Source organism: Paracoccidioides lutzii, assembly GCF_000150705.2.
Source record: "Paracoccidioides lutzii Pb01 unplaced genomic scaffold supercont2.53, whole genome shotgun sequence".
In the NCBI taxonomy this organism is placed as follows: domain Eukaryota; kingdom Fungi; phylum Ascomycota; class Eurotiomycetes; order Onygenales; family Ajellomycetaceae; genus Paracoccidioides; species Paracoccidioides lutzii.
The window spans coordinates 15772-34593 of record NW_015440999.1 but is presented as its reverse complement, the minus strand read 5'-3'; the positions used below and the strand labels follow the sequence as shown (position 1 = coordinate 34593).

The 18822-nt window shown below is 46.5% G+C and overlaps 8 protein-coding genes across 8 annotated transcripts; 4 read left to right on the top strand and 4 right to left on the bottom strand.

Annotated features, from left to right (window-relative positions):
• Positions 1–134: 134 nt before the first annotated feature.
• Positions 135–1735, bottom strand: PAAG_08922 (RING-14 protein; the record flags this gene model as incomplete). The annotated part of the gene is made up of 3 exons (XM_002789117.1): positions 135–271; positions 396–1421; positions 1483–1735. 3 exons carry the CDS (start codon positions 1733–1735, stop codon positions 135–137), a joined length of 1416 nt encoding a protein of 471 aa, XP_002789163.1.
• A 302-nt stretch (positions 1736–2037) lies between these two features.
• On the top strand, positions 2038–4335 carry PAAG_08921 (hypothetical protein; the record flags this gene model as incomplete). Its single annotated transcript, XM_015846669.1, has 3 exons — positions 2038–2257; positions 2331–2574; positions 2739–4335. 3 exons carry the CDS (start codon positions 2038–2040, stop codon positions 4333–4335), a joined length of 2061 nt encoding a protein of 686 aa, XP_015701590.1.
• Positions 4336–4827: 492 nt separating this feature from the next.
• Positions 4828–7490, bottom strand: PAAG_08920 (hypothetical protein; the record flags this gene model as incomplete). The annotated part of the gene is made up of 3 exons (XM_002789115.2): positions 4828–5287; positions 5370–7245; positions 7367–7490. 3 exons carry the CDS (start codon positions 7488–7490, stop codon positions 4828–4830), a joined length of 2460 nt encoding a protein of 819 aa, XP_002789161.1.
• A 2731-nt stretch (positions 7491–10221) lies between these two features.
• PAAG_08919 (autophagy-related protein 4) lies at positions 10222–11934 on the top strand (the record flags this gene model as incomplete). Its single annotated transcript, XM_002789114.2, has 4 exons — positions 10222–10846; positions 10921–11089; positions 11174–11407; positions 11472–11934. 4 exons carry the CDS (start codon positions 10222–10224, stop codon positions 11932–11934), a joined length of 1491 nt encoding a protein of 496 aa, XP_002789160.2.
• A 542-nt stretch (positions 11935–12476) lies between these two features.
• On the bottom strand, positions 12477–13077 carry PAAG_08918 (late histone H2B.L4; the record flags this gene model as incomplete). Its single annotated transcript, XM_002789113.2, has 3 exons — positions 12477–12567; positions 12651–12810; positions 12903–13077. The coding sequence occupies 3 exons, from the start codon at positions 13075–13077 to the stop codon at positions 12477–12479; spliced, it is 426 nt and encodes a 141-aa protein (XP_002789159.1).
• An 818-nt stretch (positions 13078–13895) lies between these two features.
• On the top strand, positions 13896–14519 carry PAAG_08917 (histone H2a; the record flags this gene model as incomplete). The annotated part of the gene is made up of 3 exons (XM_002789112.2): positions 13896–13948; positions 14071–14159; positions 14254–14519. The coding sequence occupies 3 exons, from the start codon at positions 13896–13898 to the stop codon at positions 14517–14519; spliced, it is 408 nt and encodes a 135-aa protein (XP_002789158.1).
• Positions 14520–15375: 856 nt separating this feature from the next.
• Positions 15376–16204, bottom strand: PAAG_08916 (LYR family protein; the record flags this gene model as incomplete). The annotated part of the gene is made up of 5 exons (XM_002789111.2): positions 15376–15497; positions 15585–15626; positions 15738–15816; positions 15944–16076; positions 16182–16204. The coding sequence occupies 5 exons, from the start codon at positions 16202–16204 to the stop codon at positions 15376–15378; spliced, it is 399 nt and encodes a 132-aa protein (XP_002789157.1).
• Positions 16205–16703: 499 nt separating this feature from the next.
• On the top strand, positions 16704–18816 carry PAAG_08915 (dihydrolipoamide succinyltransferase; the record flags this gene model as incomplete). The annotated part of the gene is made up of 12 exons (XM_015846668.1): positions 16704–16897; positions 16957–17012; positions 17085–17156; positions 17244–17299; positions 17373–17705; positions 17764–18177; positions 18221–18280; positions 18330–18384; positions 18447–18514; positions 18573–18638; positions 18700–18727; positions 18797–18816. The coding sequence occupies 12 exons, from the start codon at positions 16704–16706 to the stop codon at positions 18814–18816; spliced, it is 1422 nt and encodes a 473-aa protein (XP_015701589.1).
• Positions 18817–18822: the final 6 nt, after the last annotated feature.

Below are 18822 nucleotides of genomic sequence, written 5' to 3'. Positions count from 1 at the left end.
ATGGCAGAATCTCCTTCGACTTGTCTCTCCCGTTGAATAAGGAATTTCCTCCTTGGAATATATATCCCATCATCGTAATCATGAGGCGGATGGTATTCGGTAATCAAAATAAACAAGGACGACGTCAATGCGGCCTACATCACAGAACAGGTATCATAAGAATCGCCGTAAAGATCAATAGTCGCTGCCCTCTCGTTCTCCTTTTGTTTCGCTTTCGTTTCCTTGGGAAAAGATGAGGCAAGGAATGCAAGGAGATCCATGTCCAGATTTGCTATATCAACGAATCAGCTATCCTGTCACGAAAAAACACAGGCCAACAGCTAACAAAAAAAAAAAAAAAAAAAGAAAGAAAAAGGAAAAAAAGAAAAAAAGAAAAAGAAAAAACCTTTACTTACCTCCCGTCGCTTCCATTACGACACCCTGTCGACAGAGAGCACATTGGTTTTGTTTGTCCCTTTGCATAACTACCAAACACCGTATGCAGAAAACATGGTTACACCGCAGTCGAACCGGTTTAAAAGAAACGTCGAGGCATATGGGGCACAAGTAATCGTCCAGTTGTGGTATGACAGTAAGAACCTCTTCCGATATAGTATAACAGACAGCTTTGGCCATGGTTCCTGCCAAAAAAGCTTCAGTTGCCATGAGCTGTGGGAACACGGTGCGAGCACGGAGAGCCGTGCGCTTGTCAAATTTCTTCAAGATCTTGGTAACGGCAATGCGATTGATCTCCTGGAATTTCAGGTTCTGCAACAGCACACTGTTGATCCACAAGAACGTCTCAAGCGCAACACGCCCCTCCTTTCCAAGCTTTTTGGTCCGCCGGTCTTGTTTTAATGTTGCTTGGAATTTTTCCAACTGCTGGCTTGCCGTTTGAGCATCTCTCTGGCCAGAACCCTGTTCATCAGTGCAGAAAAACACCTGCATATCTATATACACTCTGAATATTTCCCGCCATGTATATAAAGCAGAGTGTGACTTCTTGAATTGAGGTTTTGTCACCTTGACAATCTCATTATGCAATTCTTGGACCCGCGCGTTAAGCGCGATTTGCTCCTTTTCTTGGAGATCGTTCAAACCCGAAAGCTCCCTGTTCAGAATCTGGAAAAATTCGGAATCAGAAGAGAGGGGTATTTCAACAAGGAGTGTAGTTTCGATGTTATCATCGGGTATGTGGGAATTTCCAGTGCCAGGGCGTGATTCTCCGACAGGAACCAGGTTGCGACAGTTATCATTAGTGCCCAATCCCGATTCCGTCTTTAATCCAGATAAACTAGCTGTAGTTATTGGAAGGGGAAGTTTATTCAGTTGCTGAAGGAATTCGAGTGTCTGTGGTGAAACGAAGGCATCGATTGGGGAACCATCGGAGGGGTCGATAACGAATGTCAACTTCGGCAGCAAAAACGACGTCGAAGGATTTTCTGTAGAAAAATTGGTAACCGTACTGTAAGGAACAGGATCTATCTTCATCCCAAAACTTACTTCTCAGAGAATACTGAAAACCAGACGAACGATTGTCCTCCCCCACATCAGCGTCCATGGAATCCGAGAGTTGGTCCTGACTCTGGCGCCATAGGAGATTCAGGATTTCGGGATGAAGTCCCAGGGACAACAGCTCCTTGCGCACCTTTTTGATGCACTTTTTAAGCTGTCTATAGGAGATCGCGGACTGAACCCATTGGGAAGGATATTCCTCAGCCCTAAGGCTCTGGGTATAGTCATGCGCAAACTTCATAGTGGGAGAAGTTGCCCGGAAACAGAGAGGAATACAGGAATACGGTTGTTCACCGAGAAAAATGCAAATTGAACGATTGTTTCCCCCAATAGATACCAATTTACTAGAAAACTGCTGTGCTCAAGGGTCTCGCATTTCAGAGGCGTGGAGGATAGGAGCGCGGTCCGATACTTCGGAAAAGACGTGGGATTGGAGGGACCAGGAACAAAGCAAATTCCATTGCAGATGCCGGAGGATGCTAACTGGGCAATGACTTCAGATGGGATTTCAATTAGGCAGAGGGGAGAGGGTAGAGAATGTGTATGGTGTATGGGAAGCAGGTGGAAGATGTTGCATCTGGGATAACACGAGAAAAGAAGTTTGTGATCAAAGTTGACTGTGGCGGTTCGACTGTGGAGGTTGTGCGACCCAAAGGTTCCTGGACTCCCGTAAATTTACCCCATGTAACGGTTAACAACCCTGTACATACACAGGCTGCCCGCAAAACTCGAGAGAGTATACTGTATCCATACAAACAGTATAGTATGACCCCGCGCCACAGGCCATGACTAATTCGAGCGCGACCTCGGCGAGTTAATTCACAGTTACTTCGCAGCGCAAGTTGTTGCCAAACTCCGCTATCCTGAATATCTTCAGTACCTCCAGTCTATCTACGGAGTATCTCAGATCCCATTATTTCCCGCACCACGACGCCAGGGCCGTCGAGACTGGGAGGTCATGGGCCAAAGCCAGTCTTCCGCCGCTGGAGGTAACAATAGCACCCCTGCTGCCGATAATGATCAGATTAAATCTGACTACTATGAGCTGCTTGGGTTGGACAGAACAGCTACAGAAGAAGAGTGCGCCTCACCCTCCACTTCTGATACTCCAGTCCTTCTCTACCTTGTCCTTCTTAGCTGCTGAAACCAAAGCAGTGTAAAATGATGAGGTTTATCTTTACTTTTATTTTATAATTTTATTTTTTCTCAGAATACTAATATATATTCATTTTTCCATTCAATAGAATCAAGAAAGCCTACAAGAAAAAGGCTCTCGAATACCACCCGGACAGGAACTATGGCAATGTCGAGGCTTCTACTGCCATCTTTGCGCAGATCCAGGCCGCCTACGAGGTCCTCTCAGACCCCCAGGAGCGTGCTTGGTACGATTCCCATCGAGAAGCGATCCTATCCGGCCACGATACCCGGGGCGATGCGCAATATTCCCACAATACCAAGATGACCACCGCTGATGATATCACGCATCTCATCATGAAATTCAACCCCCGTATGGAGTTTTCAGATGCTCCATCTGGGTTTTTTGGTGGGCTGCGGGAAACGTTTGAACAGTTAGCCCGAGAGGAAGAACTAACATGTCAATGGGACGGTTTGGACCCTGTTGATTATCCCTCATTTGGCCACAAAGATGACGACTACGACAGCATTCGTCTGTTTTATTTGATGTGGAGTGGATTCGCGACAAAAAAGTCTTTCTCCTGGAAAGATGTCTATCGCTACTCCGAAGCACCGGATAGAAGGATCCGCAGACTGATGGAGAAGGAAAATAAACGATTGAGGGACGAGGCGATTCGAGAATTCAACGACGCTGTCAGGTCCCTTGTTGCATTCGTCAAAAAACGCGACCCGCGTTTCAAAGCCAACGTGCAAAACGAAGCTGAGCGGCAAAAATCTCTCAGGGATGCTGCAGCGGCCCAAGCAGCGCGCTCTCGTGCGGCAAATGAAGCCAAACTACAAACCCACCAGGTGCCAGAATGGGCACAGAGCGAAGGGCTGGACGAAGAAATGTTCAGCGGTAGTGAATCCGAAATTGAAGAGGAATTTTTCGAGTGTGTCGTCTGTCGCAAGAGTTTTAAGAGCGAGAAACAATTTGACGTGCATGAACGAAGTAAAAAGCACATCAAGGCCGTTAAGCAGCTTAAGAGGGAGATGAGGACGGAGGACAAACATATTCAGCAGTTGGGCATCAACCAGGGAACCAGTACCACCCCTTCAATAGGGGATAAAAACACACCCATCACTGCCCCTCAAGAAAACTACGAACCACTTTTCGAGATTGCTGACGATGAGCCAGAAATTATGGATAAGTCAGCATCTCAAGATTTAGATGACCGCACAGACCGTTACAGTATCTCCAACTTAAAGATAAATGAAGCTAAGACCGAAATCCAAACGCAGGAAGCAGACGAAGCAGAGGACGACACGAGCAATACAGACGAAGACTACGCGCCGCGGGAGGTTCTTGAACAACGCATCACCACGGACACGACGATGGCGGCGATGGCTAGTGTCGTGGATGACTTGAACGAAAACATGTCCAAAGCCTCCACCTTAGTTGAGACCAACGATGATAAAAATGGCAATTCAACAGCGCCAAAAGTAGGGAAAGCGAAACAAAAACGCGCAAAACGGGCTGCGCAAGCCGCAACAGAAGAACAGAAGGACGGTAACGGCAAAACATTTACGTGTGCGACATGTCAGAGATCCTTTCCTTCCAACTCCAAATTATTTAGTCACATAAAAGCGTTGAATCATGCACAGCCTGTTCCAAGATCTAATAAACAGTTCGCTCTCAAGGGTACAAAGAAGGGAACCAAGCGTTGAGTCTTTATTGTCTAGAAACAAACCACCGGATTTTTTGCGCCATTTTTTGATGCATAGCGTGAGGCGTTGGTTTTTGTGTTCATGGATTAAATCATTTTTCCTATATACCAGGGCATGGCTGATATTTTCAGTTTTAACATCAGCTAGATGATTGGTGCATCATTTAACATTGTTAGGTACACCTAATACTCCGGATACGTCAAAGACGCGCCATCCTAACAACTTGCATTTCGAGTCCAAGATATATCACAACTACGCTGCAAAGAACATGACAAATTTGTAGAGATTATTCAAAGGGAGATTTCGTACCAAAATAGAATATATATACAATCAAAATGACCCTTCGCTAAATATGTATATGTATATGTATATGTATAAACACAATGCCAGCCCGACCCGCAAATCCTCTTGAGAGCTGTACAATACAAGTTTCAAACAGCAACCATCTGCATGAAAGAAAGAGAAACGAGGAATAGCTGGAACAACAAAATTTCACCCCAACCCAGCCTTGGTGTTCTTAACCACATGAACAACAGGATGCAATATCCCCTTGTTGTTAGCGGCACCCAAAGCAGTTCCACTACTCCAACCCATCCTCTCCAGCATCGCACGGCCTTTGTTCTCCGCCCCGATTTCCGGTGCAGATGCGCCAACTATGTCCCCATCCATATACGACGCAGCTCTTACACTAGCGCCACGAGATTGGGCCGCGGAATTCGGACCCCCAGAACCTCGTTGGCGTCTATCCGTTCGTCGCAGAAACCGCTCACCAAAAAATAATCTCTCAACATGGCCTATTTCATTTCCTTCTACATCTGGCGTGTTGGCTGTTTTGGTAAGGATCGGAAAGCGAGCCGCGCCACTACCTCGGGATATTGAATTCAGGGAAAGTGAGTGTGAGATCTCGTGGACGAACTTTCGGTTTCTCCTGTCCATCGGAGGCAAAGTAAGACTATTTTCGTCGTTAGTTTGAATGGTATTCTCTTCAAAACAAAAACATCAGGAGGGGAGAATGGAAATGAAAACCGTCATACCTCTGATATGGCGATGCCAAAAAGTTCCGTATTTCGTCTTTAACATTATCCAAGGTCATGCCGTGCGGGTATTTTGCCTTCAAATCTACCTTCCCTGGCCCGGTGCCCAACAAGCCCCCTGATCTTTGTTCTTCTCTCTCTTGCCTCTTCGTTTTCTTTTTTTTCCGGTCATTCTCCCAAGCTAAGTGCAATTCCCTAGCCATGTCACTATCAGACAAACCAAAATCTTGTTGATGGGCATGGCGGCGCCCCTTCAGTTTATTCTTTAGGCGTGGGCGGTCAAAGGCCATAGCATCAATTCCACCATATGGATCCTCTTCCAGGGCATTCGCAAGAGCGGAGGCAGAAGGGAAGTGACCAGCTCGGTTCCGTCGCACAGTTAATTTGGATACAGACGTGTACGAGAACTGCGATCTTGTCGCCTTTTCAAAGCCGTCAACGGCATCATTCTCGTCATAGAGTAGGAGATCGTTTGTTCCCAAGCCAAAAGACCCTTGGGTTTGGAGTAGACGCGCCATCTGCTCATCTGTCATGTCGAGTTGCTGTTCAGTGGTATGGGGTTCAAATTCTTCAACCTTGTCTTCCTCTCCCATCTCATTCGATGAAGAAGAGTCAGAGTCCATTTCCTGACTAGATTCGATCGACGCGACCTTCTCCTCGAAACGCTTAATCGATTCAGCCGCACCAGGCATTGTCAAGAGTTCCCTTCCAATCCAACGCGCTTCATCTGTGCTCTCACCCACCCCGACAAGCAAATATTGGATACCCTGATTCCTCTCCCTCATGGAAAAGACGCACGAAACCTCGTCTGGCAGTTCATCAGAAGAGCTAAGGTCGTTTAAGTTTTCAAGATCTGCAGAACTCCATGATGCTCTGCGATCATGGTGTGTTTGGCTTTGAGCATTGATCCCTCTCACACCAGCATCTTCTTCTTTGTCTTCACCCTCCTCACTGGAGTGGTCACCTGTCATATTCGCGATGTAATCGGCCAAGACTTCGGATTCGTCAGAATTCCACTGTGAATTTGGCTTTCTCTGATTACGGGCGTGGGAACGCTTTTGATTTCCTCCGAGGCTTATGAATTCAGGTTGGTTCGCTGGGTTATTACACAACGCCGGATAAAGGGTATGGATAATTATGGGGTCGGATTCGTTATCGGATGGAGCGGCTGGTTCCGAAACCACGGGTTCTTGACCATCCTTATCACGTTTCCCGGGCGAAGACTCGTGGCCTGTACAGAATTCTCGTTCGTTAATGGTATTTAAATTCTCGCTGCAGGGGGCCGGGAAGGAATGGAAGCTTTTGCCCCTCCCTGTGAAAACCACCTCGTCTTCGCTGGAGTCCAGCTGTGCATCTGCCAGGGTGTTGTGCGAAGTGGCGGGGTTCTTAGGTTCCAGATGCTCCTGGGGGTCCTCTCCCTCCCGATCAATGAAAAATATATCCGTGGAATCTGTATCAACGTCAAGCTTTACCCCAGATTCTTCTCCCTTTCCTCCCCTTTCTCGCTCTCCAAGGCTTTCTTCGTGTCCATCTCCTCCTCCTCCTCCTCTTCTTCTTCTTCCCCCCCTTGCTGCTTCTTCATCTGGCCCGGTCATAGTTTCTTCAACGGTGCCATTCAGCCACTTTTGACAGTGCCCATTCACATCGCTTTGGCCCAGAATGACAGGATCTGTGGAGGAAAGGGCGGCATTGGGCTGGTCAGAAGCCGGATCGTTTTTTATCTGATGGTTGAGGACGCTGAGATCTCCAGGCAGCATATCACCAGCACTAACGAATTGTACTTCGTTATATCGTAGTTTGAGGTAGCTCCTGCGGGTTGTGTAACGTTCCGTGTTGCGAGCTTCCTGGGTCAGAGTGAGATGTCCCTTATCGCGCTCTTTTCGGTTGGGGCGGTAGTGGTTAAAACAGTTAGCTTGTTTAGCTGGATAAATAGCTTGGGACATTGTGTATATATTATATTATGTGCGAGAAGAGGTAAACTAGAGCAAACTGCTTACCGAAACCGGTGCGGCTGGTAGAAGATGGATGCCACTTCATGGAGCCCACAAAGCATGGTGAGCTGGGGTCGGGTGTTCCTCCGCCTTTCTCCACGTCCTTGGGGTTTTTGGGCCGTCGACCCATGGCGACTCATGTGGGCGGAGAACTGACAGTGCTGTAAGCCAGAGAGAGGTGCAACTATGGGTGCAGCTGCCTGGTGTCAAGCATCAATGTAGGTGTAGGCCTTTTTAAGTGGGGGGATCCACTGTTGGCTTCGGTGTCAGGGTCGGTGTCAGAGTCGGTATCGTGTTGTTGTGACATCCCGTGGTTGCTGGCTGAATAGCTGAATGAATAGCTTTAGCTGGTTGGTTACTTACTTCGTGTTATATCACTACGGACTGACAAGTTGTTCCGAATATATGCTTTAAACAATATGGTATTTACACATGCTGAAAAAGAAAAAATATATTATTTAGTTGAATATTTAAATATTTCTAATTCTCAGACGCTGCCAACCCTTGGTTGGTTTGACTTCATTTTTTTTTTTTGTTTTTCTGCTTATTTATTTAACTGCCGAGTTAGTTAACGTAATCGATAAGCGAGTCGGCCACTTTCCTCCCCACTGTACAACAAGAATGCCTTCAAAGTCTCAACTATAAAGAAAAACTAGCAAATTACATTATAAATTATTTCCTATATGCTTAGAGCATGTACAGGCAGTATGCTCAATAATCTCACATACACTACACTGTGGTGCTGCACATTTTTGTGGTCATGACTCAGCAGCCTCAACTATCCCTGCTCTCAATTCATTGATTCTTTGTATATGATTCAAGCCTTCTTCAACCCTCAAAGCACTCTCTTGAGCTCCATACATATGGCCTCTTTCTCACTTCTTCTTTTGTTTGGCATTTGCAGCCCTTAACTCTCTGTTTTCAGCTGCTAGAATAGCAGCACTATGCATTGTCATTTGACACTCCTTGATCAGCTGACTTAGAGCACAATTGATTGGACTGAGTGGGCTCTGCATATGATGCTTGATATATTCTTTAACTTTCTCAGCTTGCTGCTCCAATTGATGTATATTATGTGATGTGGCTGTGGCCCAGGAGGCCTGGGAGCTGTGGAAGATCCCTGGGGGGGTGAGGGTATGCATCATGGTATTAAGTTGTGAGAGAACCTGCTCAGAATCATATGAAATCAGCTCAGCAGCTCTAGAGCTGCTCTTGATGTTGCTCTCAGTCAGGACTTGCATCTGAGCTGCAGGATAGAGACTCAAAAACTCCTTCTTATCAATATGATTAATCTCAAGTCACATCTGGTTTTCCACCTGCTGTTCATATGCAGTTTTCAGAGATGAGAAGCAGCCAACATCCAATGGCTGAAGAAGATGAGAGGAATGTGATGGCATGTAGAGGGCAATGATCTGATTCTCAGTGCAAAATTGATCAAATCCAGCTGAGGCATGGCTTCAGTGCCAATCTAGAATCAACAGTTGATATCTGTCCTTCATACAGAGTAGAGTCTTCTTGTTGAACATCTCTTTCAGCCAGTATAAGCTCAGCTGGTCAGTGATCCAGTCATTCTCACTGACTCCAATCACCCAGTCATGTGGAAGCCCTTCTGTCTCATACCAGCAGGATTGATGCATCTTTCCTTTGAGAATAATCATTGTATGCAAGGCTCAGCCATTTGCATTGACTTCAGCAATAACAGACACTCATTCCTAATCTCCAGACTGTACAAGCTTGGAATTCTCAGCTCTTTCAGATCCAGTCACCACCCTGGCAGTCTCAATTACACTCATCTGAAACTCAGTCTCATCAAAGTTGTAGATATCATCTTCCAGAATCTCATACTTCACAATAGTGTTTTGTACAAGCCTAAACCACCCATGAATAACCTCAGGATCCTCACATAAGGCCTGCTGATGATCATACTTGTGTGAGAACTTGGATTTCAGCTCATCATGGCACTTGACAAAGTTTCATACTCAGCATTCACTCACTGTGAGTGGGGGATTGAATCCTCAGCTGGCAAGAAGAAGGTTGGTCATTTCTTGTACAGCTGCAACCTGAGGAGGCTGACCTCATTCATCCATGGCCAGAATCCATTGAACAAGAGATTCTTCCTCTGTAAGACTAAGTTTCTGGTTCTTTGGGGGAGTGTTAAGGTGTGCTGTATGACCATGTACCTGATCACCTAGGGTGGAACATGGAACATCATACAGCTTTGCTGCAGCTCATACACTTGAAATTTGACCATTTTTAAATGCTTGAATGGCTAAAAGAAGCCTTCCTTCCTGAGTAGAGGCTTTATTTCTTTGTGTGGTTGACATTTTTGATGATGAAGATGTTGTTCTGGGATGAGATGAAAAGTGGCCGACTTGCTTATGTGGCCGACTCGCTTATCGATTACGTTAACTAATTATTAGTTAGGCCTCTCGGAGTTGGTTATGGGGGTCATACATACCACTCGATAAGCAATACATTGATAAAAGCTCTGTTGTTGTTCCCTATTATTTTGGCTGTTAAATAACTAAATTCCCCGGTGTGAAAGTCGAGATTCTATGCGATCTTTGGTTGTTGGTAATAAGTAGTATGTTCTCCGTAGATACATCCGTCATTGTTATGTTCTATTAGTTGGTTATATATTTGATTATATAGATCCCCAAAATACACACACACACACACACATATATATATATATATATATATATTTCATCCGTCCGTCATTCAGCTGCCTGCCCACCTATATAATTCTCGCCAACCCGACATCTCCCCCAACCACTTATGACCTAACGACCTCTAATGTCGTTTTGACGCCGCTACATCCATGGGGTATCTGCTCTCTACCTAACCCGACCATAGCAGTCATGAATAACGTTGATATCGGAAAATACAAGAGAATCGTGCAGTATTTCTGGGATCCGGAGCCGAAGAATGACGACACCGCGGGCTCCCCTATCTGGTGTCTAGGGCGTGAGTATCGACCGCTCACCCCTTCACCTCCGCGACAGGCTGATGATAACCACACCAATAACGATATCGACAACGGCAGTGGCAGTAATAACAACTGCAACAACAGCAACAACATCAACAAGAACAATAACAAGAGACCAGACGAAAGCAAAAACGAGCCATACCATTACCACAGACTTTCAACGTCAGACCGCAGCGGCCTTAGCCCAACCAGACAGCTGCCCTTCACAAATAATACCCGTCCCGAATCGACATCAAGCAGCTCATCAGGTCACGACTGGCCAGCGCCATTCCTAGATGATTTTGAATCTAAGATATGGCTTACCTACCGGTCTGGCTTCCCGTTCATCCCAAAGTCCAGCGATCCCAGTGCGGCGTCGGCTATGACACTGGGTGTCCGCCTTAGGAGCCAGTTGGTGGATTCGCAGGGTTTCACTACGGATACGGGATGGGGTTGTATGATTCGATCTGGTCAGAGTCTATTGGCGAGTGCACTGTCGATATTGTCTCTAGGTCGAGGTATGTTCCGAAGCTACTACTAATGAAATATATATATATATATATGCGTGGATGTATGCTGAATTACTCTACAGACTGGCGACGAGGCACCAAAACCGACCAAGAAAGTAACCTGCTTTCGCTCTTTGCAGACGACCCCAAAGCCCCTTTCTCGATACACAGATTCGTGGAGTATGGAGCTTCTGCCTGCGGGAAATACCCTGGAGAATGGTTTGGGCCATCTGCCACAGCAAGATGCATCCAGTAAGCCAACTGGCTTAATATTTCCCTCATACGTCCATCCATTTTCCCACAACAGACAGCTTTACTCACTGAATTTTACCCCAGAGCTCTATCGAGCGAATGCAAACACGCCGGATTAAATGTGTACGTCACAAGCGACGGCTCCGACGTCTACGAAGATCGATTCCGGACAATAGCTAGCGGCGGGGCCACAGAGGCCGGCATCCACCCCACCTTAATCCTGCTTGGGATCAGACTGGGCATCGACCGCGTTACCCCCGTATACTGGGAGGCGCTCAAGGATGTATTGAAGTATCCGCAGTCCGTAGGGATAGCCGGGTGAGCTTTTATCTAGTCCCCTGACCTCCAGCTGCTAACCGGAAGCTATTATATGCATCACCAGCGGTCGCCCCTCCTCCTCACACTACTTCATCGGAGCCCAAGGTTCCTACTTCTTCTACCTGGACCCACACCATACGCGTCCCGCGCTTCCCTACCACGCACCCGGCCAGGTGTTTACCGAAGAGGAATTAAACTCGTATCACACGCGTCGACTACGACGGCTGCATATCAAAGATATGGATCCTAGCATGTTGATTGGGTTTCTTATCAAAGACGAGGATGACTGGGCGGATTGGAAACGGAATGTAGGGTCTGTGGCGGGGAAAGCGATTGTTCACGTTTTTGATAAGGAGAATTCGCCGTTTGGACATGGGTCGGAGAGGGAAGGGGCTGTAGATGAAGTGGAGGTATTGGATGACGAGGAATATGATGAAACCACTAATGTTGATATTGTGGATGATGATGGGAGTACTCGTGATACTGATGTGGGTGACAACTCTAGCTTTTTTCATATCTCGAAATGAAGATGTCGATGCGCTGTATTTTCGTAATTTTATATAACAATAAATGTAAAGTTTCTCGACTGTGGCGCGTGTTTAATCTATGGCGGTGGTTTCTATGTAAATCACAGCCAGAAGCTCTGGTTACGATGGACATCACCGGACGAAGCCGGTGAATGAATTTTTACAAGAGACAGATTTGCACAATATAACAAAGCAGATGGATTTTGCTTTAAAAAAAAGGCTATTGGGCATGCCGGATTGCCTTCATATTCCAGTATTGTACATTCATCAAATTGATCACGAATCCGCAACCGTAAACCATGTGGCATTGCAAGGAGGGGGGGGGGAAACAATAAAAATCAAAGACATCCCATGAAGCGTTAAAGAGAGAAAAAAGAGAAAGAAACCAAAGAAAAACCACAAAACACCCGTAACCGCCTCACTGAGCCGCAAAGGGAAATAAAACATTTGACCATGAGGAATTAATAAAAGAGGAACAAGGAAACCATATAATAGAGAGAAAAAGAAAAGAAACCAGAAAACACGAAAAGAGAGAAACGAATTTATTTGGCGGATGAAGAGTACTTGGTGACGGCCTTTGTGCCTTCGGAGACGGCGTGTTTTGCCAGTTCACCGGGGAGGATAAGTCTCACACTGTAGGAAGAGCAAAATTAGTAACGGTGGGATGGAGTGGATTGACGTCACACATTGTATTTTGAGTCGACAGGACAACATACGAGGTCTGGATTTCTCTGGAAGAGATTGTGGATTTCTTGTTGTAGGCAGCGAGCTTGGAGGCTTCAGTGGCCACACGCTCGAAAATGTCATTGACGAAAGAGTTGAGGATGGACATTGCACGGTTTGAGATACCAGTATCAGGGTGGACTTGCTTCAGAACTAGAAGAGGGGGGAAAACGCGTTAGTATTTTGGGTATCGCGTCATTGTACGAGGAATTTAATGCGTGACCGATAATTGCACGACGTATTACCTTTGTAGATGTAGGAGGAGTAGGTTTCCTTTCTGGTCTTGGTGCGCTTCTTCTTCTCACCACCAGCAGCAGCGGCAGTCTTCTTGCCAGCCTCTTTCTTCTCGGCGGGGGCTTTGCCTCCAACTGGAGCCTTGCCTGCGGTGCTGGGCTTCTTCTCGGCGGCTTTGGGAGGCATTTTTGATGGTGGTTGGGGTTGGTTGGATTTTTAGAAGAGGTAAGTAGAGAATTGAAGCAATGGAAGAGAGTAGAGCGGTTGTAGTGGTGGTAGTAGTAGTAGTAGTAGTTGTTGTTGTTGTTGTGGTGGTGGTGGTGGTGGTGGTGGTGGCGGGTTGATGGGGGGAGAATACGTTTGGGATATATATGTTGGGAGGAAGAGGAAGAGGAGGAGACGGAGTCGCGGTGCAGTGGGCGAGGGCGAGCGTACTACTTATAGGCCCAGCGACACGGGCAGAAATCAGAAACGGATCAGAAATGGCGGGCGTGATCTGAGGTTGGGCGAAGGAAGCAGAATTTCGATACGGTCACAGCTGCGTATGATCCGTATGATTAAGCTCGCGATTTGGTAGGTGTTGTATGGGGCTTGGCACAGTACGGGTGTGTACGGGACGGTAACAGGACAGGCGGCCAGAGCTGGCTGTTGTGATTGGCTGGCGAGGGCGTTGATCCACGGGCCAGCTCCCGTGACTCAGCAGCCGACTGCAGCCAGCCGCCCTCTGACTAAGCAGTCCTGGGCGTGATCTGAGCCCGCAGCGACACGCTCCCAGCAACCGGTGCTTTTTCTTATAAACCACGGTCTCCCTCCCCTCCTCTGCCTCCTCTCTCTGCTCCTTTTTCTTTTTCGATTCTCTCCACAACTCTTCCCGCTCCTCCTGTCCTGCGTCAACATCTACGTCTACGGCGATATACTCTTTATCTCCTGCTACCATTACCATCACGCTACCTCCTTTACATTTCTCTCCCAACTTCTAAAACCTCATCAAAAACCTCTTCAAAATGACTGGAGGCAAATCCGGCGGAAAGGCCAGCGGCAGCAAGACTTCCCAGTCGTATGTGTTTAATTCCTTTCCTTCCATTCTCTTGTTTTGTTTTCACATCCTTGATCATCGAATACCATTTAATCTAACTTGTTTTACTAACTCGTCTCTTTTCTTCTTGTCTCCCTTAACAGTCGCTCTTCCAAGGCTGGTCTCGCGTTCCCAGTTGGTCGTGTCCACCGTCTCTTGCGCAAAGGCAACTACGCTCAGCGTGTCGGTGCTGGTTAGTCATCCACCCCAAGTCTCCATCCATTTATTAAAAAGAAAATGGGTTGAGTCGTCTATTCAAAAACTAATACAGACATGTCATTGTCCAGGTGCTCCCGTTTATCTTGCTGCCGTTCTCGAATATCTGGCTGCGGAAATCCTCGAATTGGCTGGCAATGCCGCCCGTGATAACAAGAAGACCCGTATCATTCCCCGTCATCTCCAGCTTGCCATCCGCAACGATGAAGAATTGAACAAGCTGCTTGGCCACGTCACCATCGCCCAAGGTGGTGTCCTGCCAAACATCCACCAGAACCTCCTCCCTAAGAAGACCCCCAAGAGCGGAAAGAACCCCTCCTCCAGCCTCGAACTTTAAGCGCGTTTTTTTTTTTTTTTGGTTCATTTATGTTTCCTTTCTTCCGCTTCACATTTTCCTTTTCAATCTGTTACTTGCGTTTTTATCTTCTAGTGTCTTGTTCTTCGGCGCAGTCTGGGTTTTCTATGTGATCATGGGATTCTGGTTGGGCAAGCTTATGGCTCTTATTTTTTATGGTGTACATTACGTCTCGGATGGCAATTGGTGCAGGTGGCGATCGTGGGGTCTATTGCCCTCAAGCATATGACGTGCTGGTGATCTTGCGCTTAACAGCTCGATTCATCAATTTAAAGAACTTTATTTTTTAATCCTCTGAGTCTATATCTCCCCAACCCTTGGTATGTAACTCCAGACAATTTTCTGCGATATAGTTGATATTTCACACGTAGTCGCGTTGTTTACTTTCTTGAAATAGCATCCAAAAAAACCCCATTGAGGGTCCTTTTTGTTAACGTCCGTTCCGCTGTCAATGTATACTCTCTCACCTGAACATCTGCTTGTCCTATGAACAGAATAAATCAGCAACCTTTTCTTTATTTCCTATCCCTGTCTAGAATAATTGAAATAATTACGATTGAGGATTATATATCGACTTGTCATTTCCTATCACGAATCACATATTTAACAACGAAGACACTGCGGACATGTTGGCGTTGGTTTCAGCAGACAAATACATACACGGATGCGACTTTGTCATGAGCCTTTCCTGATGATTCTATCTTCTCGTGCCAGCTATTTATAAATAGCGAAGAGTCATACGAAACATATACATATATACACAAAAACTTATATTGAGACGGCATTTTTTATACCACAACACTTAAACTATATAGTAATGGAACGTAAACCCCAATAATCACCAGGAGCCTTGTTCCTTCTCGTCTTCTTTCTGCCTTTGCATTCTGGCCGCGTGGATCTTCGCGGTCTCCCGAGCTCTTTGTTCCTCTTCTTCCATTTCTTCGTGTTGTGCCTTTCCCACTAAATTACGGTAGCGAATTAGTCGGTCAGGCGCATGGAAGGGTCTAGATATAAATATGGAGTATCAGAACAAGAATTCCAGCTTACAAGGTAGATCGCGCACTTCGGTGTTTCTCTCGTATTTCGATCCTGCCCAGAAAACCATCAGCCATTCACTAATTCTCCGATTGGGGGACATCATATGAAGGAGGGTGGGTGGATGTTAGATAGGTGGGGTGATTTGACACCATCAAAACGTACCGCCTGGAGCAGTAGGGGCTCTATAGGGATCGGGATGTTTCCACTCCTCCAGGAGCTTCTCAGTCTCTCGGAATAGGACCTGAACAAAATTTATCAACATCAACATCAACCACAGTGCATAGCGTGCATAGCTCCCGCTGACATATATTGATATAAGTAACTCCATGAACTAGCGGTCAGGGTCAATTGGGTGCGAAAGTTCATACTCTCTGTTGTCGAGGCTCCAGCACATATCTATTTGCTTCAAACAGTGAACGGATATAAACCGCCTGACCACGCCATAGGTTGCGATGGACGGCCCAGTCGAGGGCAAGCTTCAGCGAGCGACGGTAGAGAGACCTGTTTAGAAAAGGGTGGGGAGAGGTATCCGCTATTAGCATATGTATATACAATGAATACAATAGGAAAAGTTCTATAAGGGTTGGTAACAGCTAGAAAGCTCACAGTGCAGTTGGATTGGGCGTCATCGTGGGGAGAGAGAGTTGAAGATTAAACAAAGAGACTGGGAAGTGGCCCAACCCAAAGAAAAACACAGGGGGTTGTTGCAGGTAAATGTGCCTGCTGGCAATATTTCAGGCGGGGTATAGTAAAATATATCCTCTGTCTGCTTAGCCAATTGACAGCCGGATGTAATCTCAATCTGAATTAAATTGCTGTTGTTTGTTGGCGGTGGTGGTTGTGACGATGATGCTTGACGATGCTGCTGCTGGATCCCCCGGCTGGAGAGATGTTCCTCGTTCCGGCCGTTTTCCGCTCGCCAATTTCTCCCCATCTTTGACTGTTAAATAACGCTCTCGGCACGCAGTACTGATATTTTCCTTTTCTTCTTTACTCAACATCTCTCTTTGTGTCTGCCTCTCCGTCTACACAGCAGTAGACCGATTATTACCTGATTCGACCCTGTCGCTTCTTTTCTCTTATTGTTCGGCCAACTTTCTCAATTGGCTTCCATCCTGCCAGCCCGCCATGGCTCCACGGCTACAAATCTCGCAACAAATGTCGAGGAATTTGCGACTCATCCCCAGACATGTCTGTACCGGCTCGAATCGATCCCAAATCTCCTGCAGGGCTGTGTCGTCCATTAGCCATTTGTCGCAATCCAAGGGCAGTCTGGGACCTTCCCAGACCATCATCCCCTTGAGTTCTCCAGCTCCTCTGAGGTATTAACCCTTATTCCAGCTGAGGATCTAGTTTCTTGGTTTAATTAGTTGTCGCGTAGACACGTAATTACCCTATCGAATACGTTGTTTATCGGCAGTCAGAGACGGACCTATGGTTGGTAGACCCGCCATACTTCCTTAGCCTTTTTATTATATTTATTTTGGCTGTGTTCTAACAAGTTGGCAGCGGATTCAATTGTCAAAGTGCCGCAGATGGCAGAATCGATATCGGAAGGAACATTAAAACAGTTCTCGAAAAGTGAGTTGATTCCTCTTCTCTAATATTACACTTCCTGTATTTCGTTTTCTCTCCGTGTTGTATGAAATGTCGCTTAACGAATCTTAGAGGTCGGAGACTATGTTGAACGGGACGAGGAACTTGCAACTATCGAAACAGACAAGGTTATTAGGCACAATTTCAACTGTGTGATATCTTAAAACCGTCCATCTCTCACGCCCATCTTATTTTCTATAGATCGACGTCACCGTCAATGCACCAGATGCTGGCACGATTAAGGAGCTTCTTGCAAATGAAGAGGATACTGTTACAGTTGGCCAAGACCTCATCAAACTGGAGACTAGTAGCGCTACTCCGGAGAAAACAAAAGAAGAAAAGCAGCCCGCGAAACAAGAGGAAAAGACTGAAGCTTCTCGTCACCCTCCTCCGTCACAGCCAAAGCAGGTTCCTTCTCCCCTTCCAAAACCAGAGCAAGCCACTGAAAATCCCGCCCGGCCAAAGCACAACCCGTCCAAACCTGAACCCGCCCAAACATCGCAGCCGGCCCCCGGAAACAGGGAAGAACGCAGGGTACTTCCCCAGACCCGTTACCCTATATTTAGAGCAATCTCGTTAACCAGGTATCCAGGTAAAAATGAACCGTATGCGCCTGCGAATTGCCGAGCGTCTGAAGCAGTCTCAGAATACTGCAGCATCGCTCACCACATTCAACGAGGTTGACATGTCGTCTCTCATGGAATTCCGTAAACTCTACAAGGAGGGTGTCTTGAAGAAGACCGGCGTAAAGTTGGGCTTTATGAGCGCTTTCTCTCGTGCGTGTGTTTTGGCTATGAGAGATGTCCCTACTGTCAACGCCTCGATTGAGGGGCCGAACGGCGGTGATACGATCGTCTATAGAGACTATGTCGATATCAGCGTTGCAGTGGCGACGGAGAAAGGATTGGTGACTCCAGTGGTGCGAAACGCTGAGTCCCTGGAACTTATTGGAATTGAGAAGGCAATTGCAGAATTGGGTAAAAAGGCATGTAAAGAGTTCTGTCCTGTTCGACCTAGACCAGTGAGAATTCTAATCGGTGTTGTGACAGGCGCGTGATAATAAATTGACCATTGAAGACATGGCCGGTGGCACATTCACTATTAGCAATGTAAGTAACTTCTCCTACTGTCCGTACGGTTTTCTGATATTCTTCTTAGGGTGGCGTTTTCGGGTCCCTCATGGGCACACCCATCATCAACCTTCCTCAAACAGGTAAGAAAACACATTTCTTATTCAAACCTGCTATCCGCATCATTCTCACGAACGGTGTGTAGCTGTGCTCGGTCTTCATGCCATCAAGGATAAACCAGTCGTTGTCGATGGAAAAATCGAGATTAGACCTGTGAGTTCTCGGACAGTTTTATCCTTCCTTTCTATGTAGAAGACTAACATCTTTGCAGATGATGTATCTTGCTTTGACCTATGACCATCGTCTACTAGATGGTCGAGAAGCTGTGACATTCCTTGTTAAGGCCCGTATCACTTTCCCTCCTACCGATCCTTGCGGCATGCTAACTGGTCTTATAGATTAAGGAATATATCGAAGATCCAAGACGTATGCTGCTGGCGTAGAGAACACTAGGTCACGAATAGGTTTCGCTGACTCCCTGACCACCCCCACTAGCCTTCCAGTATGTATATTAGGGTTCT